The sequence below is a fragment of the Caretta caretta genome, chromosome 10 (assembly GCF_965140235.1).
Source record: "Caretta caretta isolate rCarCar2 chromosome 10, rCarCar1.hap1, whole genome shotgun sequence".
In the NCBI taxonomy this organism is placed as follows: Eukaryota; Metazoa; Chordata; order Testudines; family Cheloniidae; genus Caretta; species Caretta caretta.
In genome coordinates this window covers 52,181,482-52,206,050 of record NC_134215.1, presented here as the reverse complement: position 1 = coordinate 52,206,050, position 24,569 = coordinate 52,181,482, and the positions used below count along the sequence as shown (strand labels likewise).

The following is a 24,569-nucleotide window of genomic DNA, read 5'->3' as shown; positions in this document are numbered from 1 at the left end:
GAATGCAGGCAGCCCCCGTGGAACGTACATATCTGCGCGGCGCTGCCCGGCCGGCGCTCCCACTGCAGCCCGGCGCTCAGCCCCAGCACAGACCCGCCTCCCGCAGCCCGCCCGCCCCGTCCCTTCCTCCGTGTGTGGACTCCTAGCCCGCCGCCACCATGGATGCCATCAAGAAGAAGATGCAGATGCTGAAGCTCGACAAGGAGAACGCCCTGGACCGAGCCGAGCAAGCCGAAGCGGACAAGAAGGCGGCGGAGGACAGGAGCAAGCAGGTCTGCATTTCGCCGCGTGCCAGCCCGCGAGTCGGTAGCCACCAGCAGCACCCCCTCGGGGTCCTCATGCGGCTCGCAGGCTGGAGCAGCAGTCTGTCCCAGCTCTCCGCCGTGTGGGCTCTTACCGGCTGCCTGGACTTTGCTTCATGGGATTCCCCTCCCCGCCCAAAGAGACTGAGTAACTCGAAAGAGCGGAATTTACACCAGTGGAGTAGATTTGAATAACTACCCGAGGGATTTGGGGAGGGGAAAAGGGGGCCAGACAGACTTAAAATGTCCCTTAGAGCCGGAATAAAGTGTAAAAATTAGTAGCTGGCTGGTGATGGACAGCTCTGCTTTGATTTAGCTAAGTGCAAGTTAGCCCATGTGTTCCCCAGCCTCCTCTCCCCCATTTTATGCTAAGCATCGGAAAGCAGAAGTGTTCCCTTGCAAATGCAGCGCCGCTTTCCAGATGTGTTCCACTCCTTTCCTGGGATGGAGTTGGATTTTTTTTTAAATTGCATTTACGGGGAGGTTGGGGAAGGGAAGAGGGGGAAACACCCAGAAAAAATGTATCTGTGCATTGTATTTCCTCTGTGTGCGCCTAGTTTGAGGAGGACATTGTGCAATTGGAAAAGCAATTGCATGTGACGGAGGATACGAGGGACCAAGTGCTGGAGGAGCTGCACAAGGCTGAGGAAAGCCTCTTCTCAGCAGAAGAGAAGGCCACCAAGGTAGCGTGCCTCTGCCAAGAGCAAAAGGGAATCTAACTCTTTCTCTCCTTTTCTCTCTCTGTCCGTCTGTCCTTTTCTGTCCCTCTGCACCCACACTTCTCCTTTGCGCGATCACATTGCCTGCTGCACCCTTCCCCCCCCCCTTCTTCCTACCCCACCACTTTCCACCCGTCTCGCAGCTGGAGGACGAGTTGGTGGCTCTGCAAAAGAAGCTGAAGGGCACTGAGGATGAGCTGGACAAATACTCCGAGTCCCTGAAAGATGCCCAGGAAAAGCTGGAAGTGGCTGAGAAAAAGGCCGCAGACGTAAGTTAGTGCCCCCCTTCCCCCAGTGGACACACACAACACCCTCTCTACCCTCCCAAACCCTACTGCCCTCTGCACAGGACACATGCCTGTGCTTCGGTCCAGCTGCATCCCAGGGACATGCTTGCTGTAGGGGCCAGGTGTTTCCTGGTCAGAGGTGAAACCACGCTGCCTTCTTGCATGAGGTGCACACACCATCAAAGGCACAGACATGGATTTCTGCTCACTCAGCACATGTGCATTTCAGATGTACTCACCTCTCTAGACAGAGCTTGTAAGTAAGGGGTGGGTGGGATGTTTGTTTAGACGATTAAAAGGGGGGGGGGAGAGGAAAAAATTACCATTTCTCCTGTCTGAGAAAAGTATTTGCAGTCATTTAAAGATGTTTTTATTTGTGAGTTATTTGCATCTGTTTTTCCCTAGGCCAAGAACAGTAAGGATTGCTGTTTTACTCTTAGTACAGGGTCTTTTAACATATACACAGCTACCTGCTGGGGTACAAAAGAGGCCTAACATCAGCTAGGCCTTCACTGAAGCATTACAGCTTAGGTTACCCTAACTCCGTGGTTCTTAAATTGAAGGCCATCTCCTAGATTTTAATGTCTGGAGATATTTGAGGTTAATAATTCACCTGTTAAAGGATAAGACAGCCCCCCAGAAGATGATACTTGCTAGGTCTGCAGTCAGTGGGATAGAGATCCAGAGAGCAAGCTGGGGGTTATATATAGCTCAGTGCTTTATATGGTATAGTGTGAAAGCTTGCACCCCACCCGAACCCTCATCCCACCCATCTGTTTGCCCCTTGACAAGCATTAGTTTCATGCATGTAGTACGTACAAATTTAGCATTTCTACAGCTTTACATCCAGATCCCTCTGGCCACCATTGTAGGATTCAATTCCCTATGAGTGAATTTCACCTCTGAATTATAGAATTAGGTGATGCACAACTCTTCCAAATTGATGATGTATTTCCCCCCTTAACTCAGCTTTTAAAATGAATCTCTAAAAATAATACAGTTGGGAAGGAGTTTTAGAGATGATGATGAAGCAAAGTATTTTAGGTGCAGGGAAAATACTTTAGAGGATGAAATGTAAACAAGAAAGATCTAATTGTGTGTGAAAGAAGACAATACATTTCTGTTTACTTTTTTTTTTAAAAAAGTGTTTCAGTCCCAGTATAGACTGTACAACTTGATTCTTAATTTTCAGATGGAGCTCAGGATCTTAAAAAAAGTGTGTGTGAGAGAGAGACTCTGTATAATATGGATCAGATGTCTTTCTTTCTCTGTATAAGGCTAAATGGATGAGAGGCAGCTCTCCCGCAGGACGTTTATTTAACTTGTTCAAAGGAGCCGCATATAGATCCAGGGAGATCTTCCTTATAAGGAAAAGTATGCAAACTATTTGGGAATAGCTTGCCTGAAGAAGAAGGCAGGAGAGGGGAGAGACATGTTACTAGATTGCTTTCATGAAAAGAGAGACGTCTCCAATGCAGTCATGGTGCCATTTCCCTTTACTTGGAAGAAAAACACCATTTTGGAATTGGTGTGGAGAAAGCAGTTTTATTTGCAGTAACCGCTCAAGCAGAGGGTAGCTAGGATGCCTGGCTTGTTTTCGAGACAAAGGCAGAGATTTAAAAGCTGCTCTGCAATACTGTGTTTCCTGGTGTATGCAGTGTCTCCTGTTGTGATAAGGGGTTGTGGTGAAGCAGATATGTAGAGTATCTTTGGGAGCACAAATCGTTTATTCAGAGTATTCCTCCTCCTACTGCACATCGGTCCAAGCTTTGAGAGAGAGATCTGTCCCAGGGAGGGAGGGGAAGAGCTCCTTGGGGTGAGCTCACATGAGGGACTGAGGAAAGTCAAATGCAAAATTCAGTCACTCCTTAAAGCACTTCCTGAGCCTGACAGCCACCAACCCACCTCCCCTGGGGGCTAACAACCCCCTGAGCATTGCTCGGAGATGTTAAAACCGCTCCACAGCCTCCCTGGCAGGCTCCAGCCTCTGTGCCTTAAACCCCACCACGTGGCATATGCGGTAAAGCGTCCCGAGCGACCCAGTCAGCTAATCGGGCCCTTGTCCCTATTCAGTGTTCCTCTGCGATGTAGGGGGAGGGTGGGGAACTTCTGGCCTGCCACCCGCTTTGACTGGTGACTTTTCACACACCGCCACCGTCCGTCCCCTCTCACGCCTTGGGGAACAGCCCGTGGACAGAGGGTACGATGGGTCTCAATGTGGGCGGCAGGTGGCGCTGCCGCCCCTCGCTGCCACGCTAGATGCTCACTTCCCTCCGCAACGCCCATGCATGCATGGAGGCACCAGGACCGTGCCCACCGGCCCTGCCTCACACCGGCCGGGCTAGCGTCTCCCCGTCCTCCCAGCCTGTTTAGAGTCCAGTGCCTTCCCCCACCCACTGCACGGGCTACTCTGGGATCTTCTCGATCTCCACCCCCCATTGCACATGCCATGCTGAATCCACCGGTGCCGACCCCAGACTGGGTCCGTGTGTCCTCCATCCGCCCGCGCCCATTGCAGAGCCCAGCCTGGGTCCATGTCTCTCTCCCCCTCCATTGCAGAGCCCAGCCTGGGTCCATGTCTGTCTGTCTGTCTGTCTCTCCCCCTCCCCCATTGCAGAGCCCAGCCTGGGTCCATATCTCTCGCGCTCTCTCTCCCTGCCCCCCGTCATTGCAGAGTCCAAGGGTGCTGGTGTCCTCCCTCCACCCCACCGCCCATTACAGGGTCCAGCCTGGGTCCTACCTCCTCCCCCCGCTCATTGCAGCGCCTAGCCTGGGTCCCTGGGGCCTTTCCACCACGCCCCATTGCAAAGCCCAGCCGGGTCCCTGAGTCCTTCCTCCTCCCCTAACCCCCATTGTAGAGCGGAGTCTGTATCCGCCCCTCCCCCCATTTGCAGAGCCCAGCCTGGGGCTCCCTCTGCCTGCCCCCGCACGCTCCCTGTGGCACCGGCCGGTTTGGGGCTCCGTGCGCAGCCCCGTTGCCCAGCCCGCGGGGCAGCCCCGGGCGCTGTGCGGGCAGCGCAGGGGGAGGCGGGGGAACTTCCGGGGCCGAGGCGGGGCGAGGGGTAGCCGCAGCGCAGGGAGCGGCGGTGGCGGCGGTGCGGAGCCGGGGCCATGGCCATGGCGGGGCTGAGCTCGCTGGAGGCGGTGCGGAGGAAGATCCGGAGCCTGCAACAGCAGGCGGACAGCGCCGAGGAGCAGGCGGGCAGCCTGCAGCGGGCCCTGGACCAGGAGCGGGCTCTGCGAGAGCAGGTACCGGACCCCGGGCAGCGCCTCCCAGGGCTGCTGCTGCCTTCTCCGTGGGGTCGGCACCCGGCCCTTCCCGCTCCTCCCCAGGGCTCTCTGCGCGCCCTATCCCCTCTGCCCCCAGCCTTTGCCCTGCGCCCTGCTGGCGGACACACCCAGCGACATCCCTGTCTGCCCCTCCTGGGGCTGGGGGCAGGGCAGAGCTGATTGCAGAGCAGGTTTCTTCTCGCTCCCTGCATGTGGCCTCTGCAGGGGCTGGGGTGGGAGCGTGTGAGTGTAGGGGAAGGGAAGGGCTGTGCTTAGATTCGTAGCAGAACAACAGTATCCTGGAGACAAATCTCAGAGGTGGTGGGAGAGACTAAATTATACCCGGAGGCTGTCCCCTGTTCCCCTTTCCCCCACCCTTTCATTCAGTTCTGTGCAGCTTTTAGGGGCTAGGCAAGGGCACAAACACTCTTTCCCTTTAAATTAGTTTTTACACTGGGAAGCCTGTAGCTGGCCCTTTGCTGTGGGCTGTGTTCTGCTCAGTGGCCTAATGAAGCTTCATAATCTCAATTCCATTGTGAAACTCAGTGCTAGTGTTTGTGATCCTCCTAATTCCTGGGAGGATAGCCTGTTTTTCAGATTTGTGATCACTGATGTACAGCAGTCTGTATCTGATCGGTTGCAAATTTCAGAAGTATTTATTGTTGCATTCCTTTTCCTGGACAACCTAGACTTAGAGACTTCATTGACAGTTTTTTCTAACACAATGGTTATTTTAAATGCCAGTTAAATGGGTTCTGTTTTTTTCTGAAGAATGTAACATCAGGCTTCAGACAGACACCTCAAGACAAATATCATTTTTAGCAAGTATGGTTTGGATTTCAGATAAGTACTAGATAATTGTGGCTATTAGTCTAAAATGTTAAGTTTAAAAATAAAAGATTCTGAAGATATTTTAGGTAGACTAGGTTGTCTAGCATAAACGTTGGTGCTAAAGAACCGTGAACAAAACGTTCAAAGTTGGGTGCATACAGTGGGGTTCTAAGTTTATATTTAGGCATCTAAATAAGTGGCCTGATTTTTTGAAGTGCTGGGTACCTACAGTTCCCACTGAGGTAAGTACTCAGCTCTTCTGAAAATCAGGTTACTTTTACTTAGGTGACTATGAACTGAGGAAGCCAATTCTGAGCATTTGGCAACAATGTCTCTAAATGCTATACAAATCTGTGTGTCTAAGGTGCTTAGATGGCCCACATTACCCTAGTATCTAAGTGTCTCACAGTCTTAATATATTTATCCTCACAGCACCCCTGTGACGTAGAGAAGTGCTATTATCCCCATTCTACAGATGGGTAACCGAAGCACAGAGAAACTAAGTGACTTTCCCAAGGTCACACAGAAAGTCTGTAAGAACAGTAGGGAAGTGAACCTGGATCTACTGAGGGCCAGGGTAGTGCCTTAACCATCCTTACTCTCTCTAAAGTGAACAAACTCTTTTTTTCAGGCTAGCAAATGATTTAAAGGTCAGTTAATGGCTTAGGTATAAAAAGTAGGAACCAAGATACTCCTTACAGAAATATTTGTTTTGCTCAGGTTTTTAGACAGAATACATTACAAAAAACAAGGAGCATCACCCAGTATGTGTCTAGGGATGTGGTTTTGTCTAGTGGTTACTGCAAGGGACTGGGAGTTCTATTCTTTGCTTTGCCACTGTCCTTTGGTACTGCTTTTAGTATCTCTATACCTAAATAATGACAGGTTTCAGAGTAGCAGCCGTGTTAGTCTGTATTCGCAAAAAGAAAAGGAGTACTTGTGGCACCTTAGAGACTAACAAATTTATTTGAGCATAAGCTTTTGTGAGCTACAGCTCACTTCAGAAAGCTTATGCTCAAATAAATTTGTTAGTCTCTAAGGTGCCACAAGTACTCCTTTTCTCTGTACCTAAAGTTTCCCATATGTAAAAAGGTAAAAATTTACCTCACAGAGGTGTTTTCTGTCTTCAGTGTTTATAGAAAACTTTGTTCTTTGATGTCACTTATCAGCATTCATTTATTTCATTATAATAGAAAAACTGGTTGTAGGGTCTCTAGTGGCCTTTCCCTATAATCTGGAATTTTGTACGTGTTCTAATCTAGGCAGTAAATGCACAAGCGTGTTATCTGAGGTCCATCAGCAAGTGGAATGCTTCCTGATTGGTTGCAGATGGCCTTCTCAGAGACAACAGTGATGGCTCATTCGAATTCTGTAACAGTACTTTACATTCTCACCAGTCACTTCACATACCATTTTCACAGTTAGAGGCAGATCATGTCATACTTTTGCTAATTTAATAGTTCCCATATTAAACATCCTTAAACATAGATTCCTCTTCTAAGACCTTGAGAACAATAATAAGATCCCTGGAGTAAAGGACCCTGATTTCCCCAGTTGAGGTAATAGCTTGATTACGGTGGAATCTTTTAAGTATATAACGAGTTTTGCTACTAAATTATTAGGGCCTGGTCTTACACTATTGAAAACAGTGGCAGTTTTGCCACTGACTTCACTGGAAGCAGGATCAAATCCATACGAGCGGTCTTAAGTATTTTATCAAGTGTTGTCGTTAGAGGAAGTTAGAGGTTTTCTTCCTTTCCTGGAATATTTTATTTAGATTGTGGAAATTCTCCAGAATTTATTTGCATGATATTTTAAGTTCCTTTGAATGAGGTCAGCACTGATGTGAATAAATGGAGAAAACAGAACTGATGGGCACATCTAAATATGTGGCTCTGCTATATGAAATAAGCATCCATGCTGAAGCTGCACTCTGATTCCATTTTTCTTCCCAGAGAATGAACTGCAGCAAGCAGTCTACATGATCCTTTCCATAGTGTATTGCTTGACTTGTATGGCATGTGACCAGCTAGATATTTTTTCTTTTGTGCAAGGTACAGAAATGCAAACAATAAAAAAGCTAAAGCTCTAGCCAAACGATATCATAGCTTACCACTTTTGAACACTAAACCAGACTGTCTTTTCTTGCACCATTGGCTGTCATTTTCTTAAAATATAATAAGTGAATGATGCTCCATTCTACCTTCCCCTCTCTGCGCGGCCCCCTCTCCCCCCACCCCCCCATTTTATACATTGCTAGTGACCACATTTGATGATACATTTTGCACTCCACCCCAATCTGTTATATGACTTCTCACCGTAAAAGTATGCAGTATATAGTGAATGCTGTGGCATCAGTGCGAAGGGTTGTGTTTATCTATTAGCCATGGGAGTGCCCCTCCATGTCATCAGTAATTTTTTCCTTTCCTTACCATATAAGGACAGAAGTCCTGCTCTGCAGCAGAATAACATAGGCCTTATAAGGCCAGTTGGTAAACCCTTGCTGAGTTACTGCTTGTAGAACAGGAAGTAAGACTTGAACTTTAATCATCCTGTGTTTCCTAAGTATGTTGTGTGCTCTTATCACATTAAGAATAGTTTTAACATAATTGTTAACTTGTAATATTACCACTTTCCCAAGGTGTTTTTAGACTAACATTTGAAAACCCCTTCCCCCATAAAAAGTTGTACTTTTCAAGTTAAAATATCCAAGTGCTTTTCATAAAACCTCTGGCCTTTAATAAGAGTTCTGAGCTGTAGTTTGTGGTTGGGAAAAGAATAAAATTGGAGGGAATACTGACACTTAGGGATTTTTTTATTTTATTTTATTTTGGCCCTAGTCCTGGAGTCCTACTGTCAATGCTCCCATTGACTTCAAATAGATTACCAATTTGTGCCCTTGTTGTGTGTGCATAATTTCATTCATTCTAGTGGCGGCTGTGCATCAAAGGATAGATGCTATCCAGTACGTAAGCGATCCTCATTTACACCTTGCACAATGGGATCCTGGTCCATGACAAGCATTCCTAGATACTACTGTGATACAAATATTATTGTTATTATGGCTGTAAATGATGGATTCTAAAAAACTTTAATTGCAAAAAGGCACTGACTTGTACCTTTGCCATGAAAGAAATGTGTAGTTTCAATTAGATGTGATTTTTTAAAAATTTTTTTTTTTTTTTTTTTTATTTTCACCTATTTTATTCTACACAAAAACATGACCAGAGAATTCTACTGAGGAGGCTGACCACATCCATGACCGAATCCACCTCTAAACTGGAATTCAGTGATGGCAGGCACCATAATCACACTTCCTTGTTAGAGCAAAGTTAATAAATGTTGAAATAGTTTTCAGCGCATTAAAAGTCATTTGTATTCCTGGATGTAATTTTCCTTTTAAAATAGTGACCCTTTATTCTAAACACTACTGCCCTTCATATCCTTTGGAAAGAAACAGAGAGGCTTAATAAGGGAGTTGTTTACAAAATGCTGTCACAGTACTTACTCTGTGACTAGAACAAATGTAGCTTGGAAAATGTCAGAAGTGAAAGCTTGTAAAGATAAGAGGCGCATAGTCTTGGTGTAAATGTTACACAGAAGATTAAGCAAATCTCTAATGCAAGTAAAGCAAAGCTGAGGGTAATATGCAGATAGTATTATTAAAATATGTAACCAAATGTGTTGTGAGAGTTGGTGAGGCCAGGATTCCTGTGTTAAAGTAACATAGGCTAGACTCTTGTTTTTCAGCCTTGTGTCCCCTCCTGTGAACAAAACTCATTAGTATCCAGTACTGCATGTTTTATTTTGGGGGTTTTTTTTTAGTGTTCTGTTCACCCTTTATGAGCTGGATATTTGCAAATACCTTCACCCATGTATTGTAATTTTGGGTGTTTCCTCTATGCCTTGTCATAGAGATGCTGCTTCCTACCTTTCTTAAGCTCAAGGAAATGTTCATACAACTTCTGTTGTTAAAAGAAGGGCAAGTTCCCACATACAGATTTAAGATATAGGATTTTAAACCCTTTATATTCCTATAATATGTTCTGGGTAAAGTGGGCAAAACATAATTTTGACATTGTTTAATGTTTACGTAAAGATTCTGTAATCTGAGGATATGTGCAAGCTGAATACATAGTAACCAAAAAATAAACATATACTCACTGAACACTTGAGTTTCTTAGGGCATGTTGTACAGTATTTAGGTATTTCATATCAGGTGAAAAATCGATCAGTTGTCCTCCATTATGAGATAACTACACAATTCAGTGAAGGAGTAGGAGAGAGAGAGCGCGCAAGTGAGTGTGTGCTCGCAGATCTGTAGAGATACATAAAAAATATCTGTTGGCCACTTAACCAGTTAGACTAGTGTTCTCTCTTACTACATTCTCCCAACTGTTGTTCTAAAACCATCTAAATGGTCCTTTACAAAAGAAGACTCTTAGGTTGTATTATGGATTCATTTTCTTTTCTGCTTCTAATTAGGCTGAGAGCGATGTAGCTTCTCTGAACAGACGTATCCAGCTGGTTGAGGAAGAGTTGGATCGTGCTCAGGAGCGTTTGGCAACTGCTCTGCAGAAGCTGGAGGAGGCTGAGAAGGCAGCAGATGAGAGTGAAAGGTGGGTATGGCCTGATTCATGTTCTCATTTGAGCAGCAAGCTATCTTTATGACAAGCCAAGTATTGTCCAGATGTGGGTTGGATAAAAATAAATTAACCACCTTTCTATATCTTGTGATTGCATGTAATCTACTGTGCCTTTACATGCGTTGACTTCAATCAGTTAAAATTTGGAGGAACATGTTGAATGTGCAGACTTTAGTCCTTGTTTATATGTCAGGTTTTGAGATAACTTTACAGATATCCTGTGACCATTAAGCTTGGTGCTTTGGCTTTTGATGTGTTGTGCTAGCTTTTGAGAGACCCAGGTTAATCCAACCCCAAGACTTTTGTATCTTGGGCCAGGAGTTCTGTGGTGGTGGTGCACACTCAGTCTCCTGATGGGAGACTGTAGAGTCCATCTCTCCGGAGCATCCAACTGAGAAGCCCACCCAGAGACTGGCAAGCCTTTGAAAAGACTGCTGCTCTGCCTGTTTGTATGGTTTGTGCATTAATGCAGTTTTGTGCTTTCGTGGCCAAGGAAGGGGAGAGAAACAGTCAGTCCAGACTGGGATTTGAGGTAGGGTTTTCAAAAGTACTTATGTGAGTTAGGAGCCCAGGGTCTAAGTGCTTTTGAAAATCCCACCTGTAGACTTGTAAAATTATATTTAATACCCATAATAGTGCCTTTCGTCTGGAAAGGTCGCTAAACGTTTTCCAGACTCACTCTACACCATTATTCATCATGCAGCCACCTTTTGAGGTGGGAAGCGTTTGACAGACACACAGCACATGGCACAACAGTTGGGGAAGGGAATTTTAGTTTAGCAAAGTGGGCAAATCCTGGCTCTTGAAAAAATGCTAAATGTTTTGTTTGTACGGATCAGAAAGGACTTTAGGTTCTAAGGTCCAGATACAGTAGCTCACAAAGAACTTTATTTATCTACCTCAGAAAAATACCCAGCAGGGAGTTGAACGTGCAGTGCCAGAGAGTTGAGGCTTAAGCTACATACTTTCACTGAATGCATCCGATGAAGTGAGCTGTAGCTCACGAAAGCTCATGCTCAAATAAATTGGTTAGTCTCTAAGGTGCCACAAGTCCTCCTTTTCATATTGTCCTTAATCACTTTCTTAGGATATCAAAAGCAGTTCCCTTTTGTCATTCACCTTTGGGTGAGGGAGCACTTTAACTGAATTGAAGAAAAATGTGGTCAGGCTGCTGATTGCAAACTTTCATGTAATGCTGAGTTGTGCAAGCAGCATAATGAACCACTCTTGTTTAATTCAGATGCCATTAGTTTCTTATCAACCTCCTATGAAAGCACGCAGGGAGCCAGGACTAGACCTGAGAAGTTTTGCCTCACAGTTTGTAAAATAAAATGACACCTCTGACATGCTGCATCCATCTCAGTCTGTCTTAGAAAGATGCACTCCAAACGGTGTCAGGATTGGAGATAAACTAGGAAGCACTAAGCCTCATATTTCCTGTTTTTCCTGACTTTCAGAGGAATGAAGGTCATAGAGAACAGAGCCCAGAAGGATGAGGAGAAAATGGAAATCCAGGAGATCCAGCTTAAAGAGGCCAAGCACATTGCTGAGGAGGCTGACCGCAAGTATGAAGAGGTCAGTTCCTGAGTGCAAATCGAAGAGCTGAGGCCTTACAGGCTTTGACTACAGCTTTTCTCTTTTGTTTGCCTTAAAGTACAAAAGGTCACAAGCATCCCTGTCAATAAGAGAGCAGCACTGTTCCCACAAAGGTTTGATATGAGAAATAGGCTCCTGAGTGCCTCGAGAGACAAGACTGCGGCTTGTCTGCTAGAGATCTGATCCATACTCGGATTCCACTGCACAAGTATGAGTGGAGATCTGTGCTCATTCCTTCACAGAGAGTAGCCCACTGCACAGAACCATATTTGATAAAAAGGCAGACAAAAATGGACAATAATAGCACAGACAGGATTAAGCACATGTTGGCCTGTCCATCATCCTGTTATGTGATATCATGACATCGCATACCAAGATGCTGGTGCGTCAGCTATGATTGCTCCAAAATGGCTGAGAGAAGGATCACTGCTGTCTTCAGAGAAGCTATAAAAAGAAAATTTTATTTTAAAACTGTCATGTTGGTGAATGGGAATAGGGGACATGAAAATCTTGGTCAGGCGATGCAGACAGGCCTATATAAGTAGCAAGGGTCTAGTGCAGCCAGGAACCCATTAGATTTCCTTGAATCAGTAATTCCACGAGAAGTGTATTGTCCCTGTACGTAGAACATTATAGTGAGAGATATTATCCAAGGCTTTGGCTGCACTAGCATATAGTGTGCAATAATGTGTGATTTTGTTTGTTTGTTTTATTTGCCTTACTCTAGGTGGCTCGTAAGCTGGTGATCATTGAGAGCGATCTGGAGCGTGCTGAGGAACGTGCTGAACTCTCAGAAGGGTAAGTGCTGTGACTTCCCGGAGAGGTGTGTGAGATGCTGCGAGACAGTACTATACTTGCACGAGATGTTGGCAGTACACTTCTTTGTGTTCAACTCAAAGCTATGTTTTGTTCATTTACTGTAACGATTGAGATAAATGTTAAACACCAAAGTAAACGGGTGTAGGTGTATGTGTGTGCGTGTGTGTTTTTTTTGGTTTTTTTTTTGTCACTGCATGCCCTACCTGCACACTGATTTTGTGAATGGCTTTTGTGCATTTCATGTGTTCACTAACAGCCAAGTCCGACAGCTGGAAGAACAATTAAGAATAATGGATCAAACCTTGAAAGCATTAATGGCTGCAGAGGATAAGGTACTGATACTAATATACAGTTTTCAGGTTTAACTGCAACCCAAGTCTTTGATGAGCTTTCATAGCTGTTAGTTCACTCAGTAATGATGAATGAACCTTCACTGCACTCTTTACTCTCTTTGCATCTTGCTTTGGTGGCTTTCTTTTGTCTTTTTTATTTTATTTTATTTATTTAACCTTTACAACTGATCTTTTGGCAGCCAAAAAGAAGCTGAATTATCTCATATTTAAAGGGTCTGTCAGTACTTTCAAGTAAGCCTGGTGCTGTAGGTAACTTGTTTGTAATGGGGTTTGTTTTTGTTTTTTAAAGAGAATTCTGGCATTGTAATGAATTGCTTTCAATTTGTGATGGATTCAGCTGCTTTTTAGGCCGTTCTTTTGCTCTGTAATTCAGTTTTCATTTTTCTCAATCTTTCTCCCCCCTTTTTTTCTATTTCTTTTGCTTGACTGATCTCCCACCTGTCCCCTTTCCTGCCTCTGTTCCAAAATAATAGCAAATGTGCTGAGCTTGAAGAGGAGTTGAAAACTGTGACCAACAACCTGAAGTCGCTGGAGGCTCAGGCAGAGAAGGTAGGCTAGGGCCTTATAACCCCAGTGGCCTGAATTTTTATGCATTGTCCTTAAATGTTTACACCATATTTCAATAAGGCTTTTGGTAAATGGAAATATCTGACATTAATACAAGTATATAATCAATTATATTTAAATATGCATAACATTAATTATCAGTCAGTGTTACTTAAAACTTTATAGCTTTCAAATGCAATTTGTGTGCTAAGATATTAAATTTTTTCCAACTTGTCCTCCTACATTAAAATTATAGTACCAAATGCTGCCCTGAGTTACCACTCGGCAACTTGGGCAAAATGTGGCCCTTTTAATAAATGACAGCAAGACCACTATGTCTTGAAAGATAAATTAAAGTACATCCATACCTAGAACTAGTATATGGTTATCATTACAATGTAAGATTGTCATACATATAGAGAATATTTGGTCTGACATCTCATGCTCTTTCTAATTACAGTACTCACAAAAGGAAGACAAATATGAAGAGGAGATTAAGATCCTGACTGACAAACTGAAGGAGGTAAAATTAGAACAATCCTCTATTAATGGATTTTACGATACTGCTCTGATTAATGTGAAATTTAACTTGTCAGTGTGGAAAATAGCATAATGTTAGGTGCCAGCATCAAAGCTATACCGCATTAGACAATATTGGAGGATGATTGTGATTTTACACCTATTTCCTATTATTCTGTCATTGAACATACTTTTTTTTTCTCATACTCATTGTTACCTTTGTATTTGTAAATATCATGAAAGTTTCCTAATGTCATTTGTATAGTTTTTGACCTTGTATGTCTTTTTAACTCCAGGCTGAGACCCGTGCTGAATTTGCTGAGAGGTCAGTAACCAAGCTGGAGAAGAGCATCGACGACTTAGAAGGTATGATTGTGCTTTATTTTTCACGCTTCCTGCAGAATAGAAAGCTGATATTCACCCATGGGCTTCGTCTAGTGCCCAGTCCTACAAATCTTTATTCCATGTGACTAGTCCCAAGCAAATAAGTAGGACTACTCACATAATTAAAATGGGCAGGATAAGATCCTAAATGAATGATGTGTTTTTCAATCCAAATTTATTACTCCCATAATTAAACATTTTAGCTGGACAGTGTTTTGCTCTTGCCTGTTTCTTGTTCTTTGATATTCTAAGACTATTTTTTGCTTTAAACTCTTCTACTTGGATATTCAGATAAGGAAAATGATCAGATGGTAAATGTTATTAATATGCTAGTTTAATTACTTTAAAATATCAGCAATGAGTAGTATGTTTGTTATAATTAGGAATATTGAGTTAATTTAATTTATGACTGAGATAAGTGCAGGTCAGGGCAACTATTTCATGGCATAGAACAGCTGCTATTTTCAGTGAAGTTAATGGTTTGTATACACATTCAGGGGCACAGCCTATTTAACGCCACACAGTTTGCATTTAGGGCTCTGATAAATCTATCAGAATTGCAGTAAAGGGAATAGAATTCTCTTTTATCTCAAGAATAGAATTCAATAGTGCTTTGTAATTAAAGGTTAAGCTATATGAGATTTACTCCTAAAATTGTGTTGACTTTAAGTTCAGTATTGTAAGAACCTTAAGTGCTGATCTAGAAAGCTGACTTGTGCAAGAGGTCTTTAAAGGTTATAAAAGAGCCAGCCAGCTGCAGAGAATTTACAGTCACTTTCTCAGTTAAAAAGAAAAATAAGATGCTTGGGAAGAACTAACCCTCTGGAAAAGCTTGAGGGTATGACATCATTCAAAACCCAAAACATTTTTAAGGCGGAAGTGGGATACCTGGTTCTCCCTAAGCACCATTTTCAAGACTCTTCCCTCTCCTGCTGGCTTGTAGCTCATTGCATGTGCCTTGATAACTTTTATAATGCAAGTTAAATACAGTTTAGGGAAATGGGAATTATTTTTTCGTCGCACGCTTTATTTTTTTCGGCTTTATCTATATCTCAGCTTGGCTCGCTGATGATGCAGTAATTTTAATTGACTTTTCACATAAAGCTGTTCACCATTTGTATTCCTTCCTAATTTACATATTGTTTGTTTTTGTTCTCTGCCTGCCATGCCACTTCCTTCTATGCACTGTTCCCCTTTTTTGATGCTGTTTCTGGATGGTGTCCCATCCCACCACCTTCACATTCAATCACCTGATCATTCTCCATTTCCTTTCACTTCTGCCTTCCCTGGTGAATGTTAGATGAGTTATATTCTCAGAAACTGAAGTACAAAGCAATCAGCGAGGAGCTGGACCACGCTCTCAATGATATGACTTCCATGTAAATGTCCTCTCAACCTGTGCCTGCACCTGCTTCTCTACCCTCATGATTGTTCATTTGCAGCCTTGCAAAATTATACTTGCTCACTCTTTAGGGGGAGGAATACGTTGAATGGGTGTGATTCAGTGTTAAAGCATCATTAGTATTTTCTTCATCATGCTAAAGGGTGGACAAGTATTGTGCCTGGCCTGGTAAATTTCCTGACAGTTTTGCAAGGGTGGCTTAATCAACTCACTTTTACCCATTTGTTTTGTATCCATAAACCCTCTTTCCCTTGCAGTTATCTGGCTCGTTTCCCTTTTGGTTGTTCTTTTACTTTCCACTTCTGAGTTCACTTCTGTTCAAGAATTTCTACAATGCTCATCATTTTGAAGTTGCCAAAAGATAAGAGTCTCCTTACATGCCATACAGAGAATGTTTTTCATTTTATCATAATGATTACCTCTTTAAGACCATTTTTAAAAATAGAAGTGACAGCTGTTGAGATGTGGGTTGTTTCTGTGAAGAGCATTTGAATAATAAACCTTCACACATTTGTTAGTGGTGAAATAAAGTAGTTTGAGAGAAAAAGTGGTGAAAGTATAGAGTATTGGCTTGAGTAAAAAAGCAGAAATTTTTACTTTGAGTAGAAAAAATGAAAAAGAGATAAAATTGAAAGATATGTAGGGTCTGACCAACCAATGTCTTGTTTGGTTGGTAGAGTGTTGTTTCAAGCAAACTGAATTTTCTTGTGTGCTTTGAAGACATTGAACAGAAGTCAGCTATGCTGAAACCTTTACGTTCTCTCCCCCTCCCCATACTGATAACTCTCATGTGCACTAATTTTTTAAAACTGAGATCGGAAAACCCTGAACACTTGTGGCTCTGTCTAAAGCACACCTACCTGTAGATGTTACTTTCAATTTCTACACTTCACTTTCAGCGTTCAACACATTTTAGCCTTTGGTTAGAGCCACCAGTGTTTTTTGCATGTATTGAAGGTTTTACATTTTTTCACCCTGCTTAATTTTTTTTTTACATCCTTAAATATACAAACTCATTTTTTTATTTTTTTTCCTAACTTCCAAGTGTTGGAACTTCTTGGTTATGGCCTAATATTATCTGTTTTGTATGTTTTGATTCTAAGCTCAGAAATACAGTTCCACACAGTGATTTATCACACTAATGTCCTTATAAACAGTTTGTAGGACTGTAACAGCTTTATCTCCATTTACAGAGAATAACGTGCAGTGCCTTGCATGCAAAATCTTCTCGCTAACAATTGTAGCATAATTTAAATTTGGGAAATTTCCAATTTGAAAGTAGGCTTAAAATCTGAGACAACACCATAAACGTTGAAGGTTTAGTAACTATAACTGCATTTCTGTAATTATCTTTGAATTATAGGTACCTTTTTTTCGTAAATGGAGTTTAACAAATGGAACGATAATCAGGAATTGACTCTCAACTGTAAATACATTTCTCCATGGTTATGTAAATGGAGGCATTGCTATAGCGTTCCAAAAGGAGTGTGGTGTGATATTTCACTAGGAATCATCTTGGCATGTTTGCTTCCACTATGCTATTGCTGCTGCTTTCTGAGTTCTTTCCATTATGCCACTTTTATTTCCCACCTTTTATCTTCATGCAGATAAATTTCTTTGCTTCACCTCTCCAAAGATATCTTCATCAAGCTGGATAAACCACCTTTCCAAGCTCTTGGATGTTTCATGGGTTCATTGTCCTGTCCTCCAGCTTATTTTTTCCTTTTAGGCTCAGGACATTGCTCTCTTTGTGCCTTCTATTGTACAGAAACTCTACTTCTTTCAATGTAAAATAAACATCCCACTGTGTAAGATGTATCCCTTTTGCTATTCCTTTGCCTTTTATTTATTTACATGATCATTTCAACTATTAATCATATTAAAAATCTGCCTTTTTTGCCAATAAGGAATTATTTTTGATTTTTTCTTTGTTTTTCTGCTGTCCTTTCCTCCCCCTTCTGACTGACTCCAGCAAACATCTTGCCAAAATATCAACAATGCAGAATTTCAAAATGAAAAATACCAGTCTATGGCATGATAATGCTACTCTTGGCTATCTTAAATTGGTCGCTTTTGGAACGCGATCCTCTTTTTCTCTCAAATTAAAATTCAGATGATATGACTTTTTCCTTAGAGTGTAGTGGTTTTTTAGAGTCTTATTGTTGGGCCAAAATCTGCAAGGACACAGCTCCCTCTGGGGTCATTCGGTCGTGGGAACATAGCTGAGAGTCCAGTTTGGCCTTTAAGCGTTTGACAGTTGTGTTTTTCTACAGTCCAAAATTTCCTACTAGCTTGAAGTCTTGATGTGGAAGACTTCCTGCATTATATAAGTTTGTTGTTTAACTTCTAGTAAAAGAACTTTTAAAGGGGTAGCATGTGGTGAAAAATCCTATGTTTTTTTTTTCTTTTCAAAATAAGATAACCAAATGTCCCTATCTGTGTTCATTAACAACATGGGTTATAGAATTTTAAAAATTGATTGATCTATCACCATAGATAGGTACTGTTAGTTTGCTTTTTACATTTCACTGGGGAGATGAAACACAATAGTTTCACTTTCATTCTTAGTCAGTTTCACAGACTGTGCTAGGACAAAGCTGCAAGTTCAAGTTGCAGAGACTTCAGGGGAATGTTTTTAAATCCGAACAAAAAAAAATTGTATCATTGTCATGTATAATTAAAATCTTTTCATTGATCTCAGGTTTTGTAAAATTTTGTCTGACAAAACCAAAATGATGGGTTCAGATTGACCTGACAGTGTTCCTTTTAAATACAAACCACTAAATACTGAGGTTTCTTGCTCTCCTACTGTAATGTACAACTAAGCCTTAATGCTGCTTCAGGAGGACTTATGTTCATTGTAACTATTTTAACTTCATTTCCTTCACAATGGAAAAAGTCCTTTTTTTAATAGCTTTACATTAAAGTGAATATTAATTGAAACTGAACTGACTACTAATTATTGCTTTCATTTGATTTTGTTGCTAAAGTTCTAATGCTCAAAACGTTTATAAGCTCTGGCCAATGTACTTGAGCTTGAATTTGAGGGTGGTCCATTTTAAAGTTGTAGAACAGTAACTTTTTAATTTGGCTATGTCTCATTCCAGTTTGAAAGATACCATCAAGTAATCTGATGTAGAGCTTTTCCATTTATATTTTTAAAACCTGCCATTAGTTGCAATTCTCTATGAGGCTTGAAAATACTTCCTTCATCCCTCCCTGCTGTTTCTTCTCATTTAGTAATTGTTCTTTACTCCCTTCATTTTTTGAATACAGTTGGAAATTACCTCTTCCCCTTTTCTTTAATAACTTCAGCTCATGTCATCTTGTCAGCTCAGTATATCTGTTTGTTCACCCATGTTACTGCTTATTAGAAAAAGTTCTGGAACCAGCTGTGGAGGGAACACAATGGGTTTATTTATTTATTTATTTATTGTAACTTCAGTAGAGTCTAACCAGATAGTTGCTATGATTGTGAAGACTGTCCAGATTATAAACACATTTATTTTTAAATTTGACTATGGCCTTGCCAATGGTTTTTCTTTCTTTTCTTTTTCTAATTTAAATCCACTAGTTATTAAGGTTAAAAGCCCCTAGTTGGCTTTTTCCCCTTTTATGTATACATTTAAAAGTTAGTGAATTAAGCACAAGATCAACATTTCCAAGTGTGGCTAATTATTTTAAGACTAGTCTCAATTTGGGCACACAGAAAGATTGGGAATCCTTACTTCAATGATTTATATAATTTTAGTTTTGACTGACACAGGTAAACATTCAGATTTTAATTCAAATTGTAACACAGTATTGTTTCTATAACCACTAAATGCATTTTGGCATTTAAAATGGAAGCTTAGCTACATCTAGGTTTGGATACAGTTTCCAAGTGTATGTCAATATAAAACATTGATGTGGGAAAAGAGAAGGTAAAAAAGAGAAACTGAGGCAGTCTGGTAGTGGTGTTCTGGTATATCCTCTGATCTTACTCTCCTGGTCAGTGGAGCCTGGGTTCTCAGGAGTAGCAGTTGGTGTTTGCCTCTCATTACACAAGTGCGTCCTACAAACTAATTCATGGCAAGGGCTTGCCATCTTTGTGAGGTGCTAGACACCTATCTTCCAGGGGAAAGCACTGCAGTTGCAGCTATCAAGAAGGGTAAAAGAAGCAAAATGGATGGTTCCCCACAATTGAATAAGTTGTGGAGTAAGGATGTTCAGAAATCTGTGTAGACCTGTCTCAGAATTCACAGCCAGGCTATCAAGAAAAATACACTAAAAAATGAAAGGGAAACTGAATGCAACTTCATGGAATAGTCCTTTCCAGATTTAGTGTCTAAATACTGTAGAGTTTTGTCCAGTCTTGAAAATGAACTCTGTTGACGGTCCTTTAGTAGTGTACAAGAAACACATTCAGCTGTGAATTTGCATGCTATCATTTCATCTATAACATGAAAGGTGTCTTTTGTGAAAGCTGTCAAAGGGGCACTTGAGAGTTTTTTTTATTCCAGTTTAAAGACCTCAAAATCTCCCTATTTCAGTAGCTGAGAAATACACGTTCTCTTCCTAAAGTACCATTTCAACTACCAAATTGCACAATAAAGAGAACATGCAGTGAAGCATGTGGATCTTGAGCAAATTCCTGTTGAACTCAATGGTGTAAAACTCCAAATGGGAGACTCAGTGGAAAAGCTCCAGTGATTTCAGTATGACTTGGATTGAGTCAAGAAATAGTGTGCTGTTGACTAAGGCATTTCTGCTGCAGTGAAGGCTGATTATACTATTGCTTTTAGTTAGCTAGTATTGAATACAATTCTGCCACCCCTTCTACATCTGCAAGGAGTCCTGGCATTCATAAAACAAGTAAACCCTATGTACATTGCTCATGTATGTGAATTCAAGCAAGGAAGTTTGTTTCACGAGGCTTCACTGAGAATACTGTAGCAATTGTCCCATTTTTCTTCTTGTTTTCCTGACTCACAAGCCTACTCCACAAAAGGGGTCTTAGAGAAATCCTATATAGATTGTAAACTGTTTCTTGAGCTTTGGAGTAGGTATTTAGTCATCAGAGAGCTAGAATATAAAGGGATCCCTAAGGTAAAGATTTTCTCTCAGTGTGTAACTAGTTGCTGAACTGTCTGTGGTGTGACTAGTTTCTTTATTAACTCTTGCTCTCCTGTTTCTCTTCTAATCTTTGTTCATTCTGCCTCTCTTTTTCTTCTAACCTGCTTGCTGACTGTACAGACCAACTCTACCAGCAACTTGAGCAAAACAGTCGCCTAACTAATGAACTAAAGCTGGCATTGAATGAGGATTAAACTTTAGTGTGAATAAACTTAGTTGTGTCTAAACATACTTACTCTGAAGTTCCTCAAGAATGAATGAGTGAAGGTAGAAATATGCAAGAAACCTATAAATTGATTTCCAACATATTATAACTGCTGTAAATTAATGGATGAAATTCTCAGTTCACTCTTGGGGAAAGAAGTGCAAGTGGAAGAAGTAACGCTTCTGATAAGGCTCCCGTAGTATCTTGGAGCAGCCACAAATTCTCTCTTTGCCTATGTAATAGTGTCTTTCCACTTCAGTACCAGTTACAGTAGGTAGCTGATGGTATTTTAAAAACAAGCCCCCCTCTTTGTAGAGAGGTCATAATCCTTTTTAGCTGATGTCACAAATTGGAGTTTTACTGGTAAATAGAGGAAGAAAAATATTAGCCAAGATTCAGGTTTCAAAACCAAAATAAAATATATTCCCAGCTGCTTTGTATCTGGAAATTTAATGCACTCTTTTGAATTACAATAAAATTGGCTTGTATTTGAATAAAAGCAGTCCTGAAATAGAAACCCCTTTTGGAAATACCTGGTCAGTTTAGAGGTATGCTTGCATCAGAATAAAGTCGGTTTTACTGGATTCTGGTAGCATGTAGCTCCAGAACATTGTGCTCACATACTATGTCACGTAAGAGTGTTAAATGACTGTTCTATTAAAAAAAAAAAGTGTGCATGCAACATAAAACTACTAACTGCCAATAAAACTGTTGTTGTTTTATTTAGCAGCTAATATAACTTGTTAATTTCAGTTTTTGGTTCTTTTGTTCTCATTCTCTGCAAGTTATGAATTATAATGCGACTTCAAAAGTGTGGCACTGCCTAGAATACAGATTAGCAAAGTCTGTCATTTATTAGCCTGTTCATTAAAAAAAAATTAAACCTCCCCATTTCCACAGCACATGGCTTCTGGAATTTACAAAAATCTAGTCCATTTTTGGCAATGTGTTGTTTTTAACATACATAGCTGCAGAACAGTTCAAAACTTGCATCACTTGCAGTTCATTTTGTTAGTTGGACCGTTCCCTTGCTGTCTTGGCTGGGAACATTGGTATTTATGAGCATGTACATTTCTTATCATAATAAACCCCTCCATTATAAGTGATGATTGCATGCCTTCATGTAAAGAAAATTGATGTGTCCAAAGAGCTGCTATTCACATTTTGATTTTCTAATCCCATAACAGAGAAAGTGGCGCATGCCAAAGAAGAAAACCTTAGTATGCATCAGATGCTGGATCAAACTTTACTGGAGTTAAACAACATGTGAAAACCTCCTTAGCTGCAACCACATATATATTTCTTTGTTTTTACACCTGCTTGCCATGAAACCCCTTAAACATGTTTTTATTTTAGTTTCACCACAGTCACAGGAACATCTGCTAAATACTAGGCAGGGGTCAGGAAAACACCAAAATGGGCAAGCCATATGCAGGTTGAACTATTATGGTTTCAATGTGCCATTTCCCAATATAATGTTGCCTACACTTTGTAGAGAGTTCAGCAACACCAGTATGCTTAGTCTGTCCAGGCATCTTTGATGTGTCAGAAAGAATATCACCTCAAGTGCCAGCTATATAACAAGACAGTTAATGTTGGAGAGACAAATCAGGTGTGGACTGGTGCTACTTTGAACAAAAGGTACAGCTGTGGTCTTTTGTTTGATATTGTACAAATCAGAAGTTAGTCCAGCATGGTAATTTATTTTATCTGAGTTTTATTGAGCTGTGCTAATTCAATAAAACCAAGGATTTGTAAACCACATACAATATTTAAGACTTTTTGGTTTTTAACTTGTATACCTGCAGCTCATTACAAATGTGTAGGTCAGCATTTCAACTTGAGTATCCATTCCATTGTATTTTTCATGTTGAAATGAAAGATTAAGTAAATTCTGGAGAAAACATAAATTTGGGAGATTGTTTTAAAATGTATTTTATTTGTGTGGAATTGGGGGGAATTTATAAATTGGTATTTGCCTCACTTTATTTTACACACATACTGAGCAATTTTCAAAGTATACCTGTATGTAAACGTTGTATAATGATATGAAATAAAACGCACATTTTAGGACATTTTTTAAAATTTTGCTGTCCTGTGATTTATATTTTTAATCTTTTCAGCTTTTTGTCTATGCATGGATGTGGCTCATCGGGATAAAATATATTGAAAAGCTGGCTTTCCATCTTCTCTAAAAGTAAAGTGAAAACTATGCCAAAATGAATAACATATTACATTTTGTTTGCCCTATTACTAGAGGGTCACAGTAGTTAACAAATTTTTCAAAAACTATATGTGCTATAATAACATGCTCTTAATTTTTAATTATTGTTCTGCGTGTATATTCTTAGAGATTGGTCCAAACCAAACCTCCCAATCCAAACACACTCAGGACTTGTCTTCACCGCAGAGTTAAATCAAATCATAACTCAAGTATTGCCCCTAACTTGAGTCTGTCCAAACCCTTATTTTGAGTATGGTAGTGCTTTTAACTCGAATTGTCTGGCTCCTTGGGATATAGGCTACAATTCTAGTTAGCATGTCTTGCCAGCTGCTAATATACCATTCTGTGTAGCTTGAACATTATTTCACAGTCAAGTAGTTAACTGGGCAGTAAAGACATGTATCCTCACACTCTGAACCAGTTTTACAGTTCAGACCCATCTCTCTTTACTGGTGGATAGGATTTTCAAAAGGCCTTGGCCTTGGCCTAACTTGGTTCTCAGTGAAGTCAGTGACAAAACTCCCAACAATGAGCGCATCTGAAAATCCCACATGGCATATTTGTATATCTTAGATATTAATGTACTTGATATAGTAACTCTTTGAAAGTTCTGTGGTCAAGCCCACTCTGAATGAGCTATTCTTTTCCTCCCCCCTCACAGTTTCAGCAGCTGGATTCTAAACATGTATTTGTCTTTATTTTAATTGCCTGCTCTGGAAAACTTGAAAAAATGGGGAGTGGGTGGATTGGTGACTATTATGCCTCATCCCCTTTTTTTTCTATGCACACAACCTGGTTGCTGGGAAAGGGGGTACGCTACCCATCCTTCTTCCTTTCTCCCAGCAGCCAGGATAGTGGAATGGGAGCAAGTTAAAAAGATGCTTCTAGATCATCCAAAGGTTTGTACTACTGGATCCTGGGCAACTGATGGAAACTAAGGAACTCACAATGTCTTGTGCTCTGTAAGAAATAGTGGAAGGATAAGGAAGCATGAAATGTTTTCAGGTAGTAACTGAGGAGGAGGGAAGATATACTGGAGCTGCTTCTCCATTGCCCCTGGCCACTGTAGAAAGGGGATGGAAATAACATGGCAGGAATATTTCCAGTGTCACAGGCCTCCCTCAATGGTGCAGAGCTACTGTCATAGCACTATATCTGCCCCCCACCAAGTCCCGAGTGTAAGGGTGGGCTAGAACATTGCCAGAGCAATTCCCTGCTTCAGCTATTGTCTGTTTCCCATGACCCATGGCTATAGGCCATGGCTATAGGAAACAAGCAGAATATGTTAGAGGAGCTCTAGGTCTGATCTAACTTGGATGGGGCTATCCCTCAGAATATGTGAAAATACCAG

General features: G+C 41.2%; 1 protein-coding gene across 29 annotated transcripts; it reads left to right on the top strand.

The window, feature by feature from the left end:
* On the top strand, positions 1-23,079 carry TPM1 (tropomyosin 1). Of its 29 annotated transcripts, none has more exons than XM_048866351.2 (10): positions 7-272; positions 860-985; positions 1,165-1,290; positions 9,895-10,028; positions 11,513-11,630; positions 12,379-12,449; positions 12,727-12,802; positions 13,830-13,892; positions 14,185-14,254; positions 15,573-15,655. In XM_048866351.2, exons 1-10 carry the CDS (start codon positions 159-161, stop codon positions 15,653-15,655), a joined length of 981 nt encoding a protein of 326 aa, XP_048722308.1. In that variant the 5' UTR covers positions 7-158. The 29 variants fall into 29 exon arrangements, with proteins under 29 accessions (XP_048722295.1, XP_048722290.1, XP_048722288.1 ...); XM_048866352.2 differs by lacking the exon at positions 12,727-12,802 and adding an exon at positions 13,297-13,372 and having other exon boundaries at positions 14-272; XM_048866350.2 differs by lacking the exons at positions 12,727-12,802; positions 15,573-15,655 and adding exons at positions 13,297-13,372; positions 22,182-23,079 and having other exon boundaries at positions 15-272.
* The last annotated feature ends 1,490 nt before the right edge of the window (positions 23,080-24,569 follow it).

Coding starts and splice junctions, on each gene's coding strand:
- TPM1 (XM_048866350.2), top strand. CDS start 159: ATGGATGCCATCAAGAAGAAGATGCAGATGCTGAAGCTCGACAAGGAG. Junction 13,373..13,829: donor TGGAGGCTCAGGCAGAGAAG/GTAGGCTAGGGC, acceptor TTCTAATTACAG/TACTCACAAAAGGAAGACAA. Junction 13,893..14,184: donor TGACTGACAAACTGAAGGAG/GTAAAATTAGAA, acceptor TTTTAACTCCAG/GCTGAGACCCGTGCTGAATT.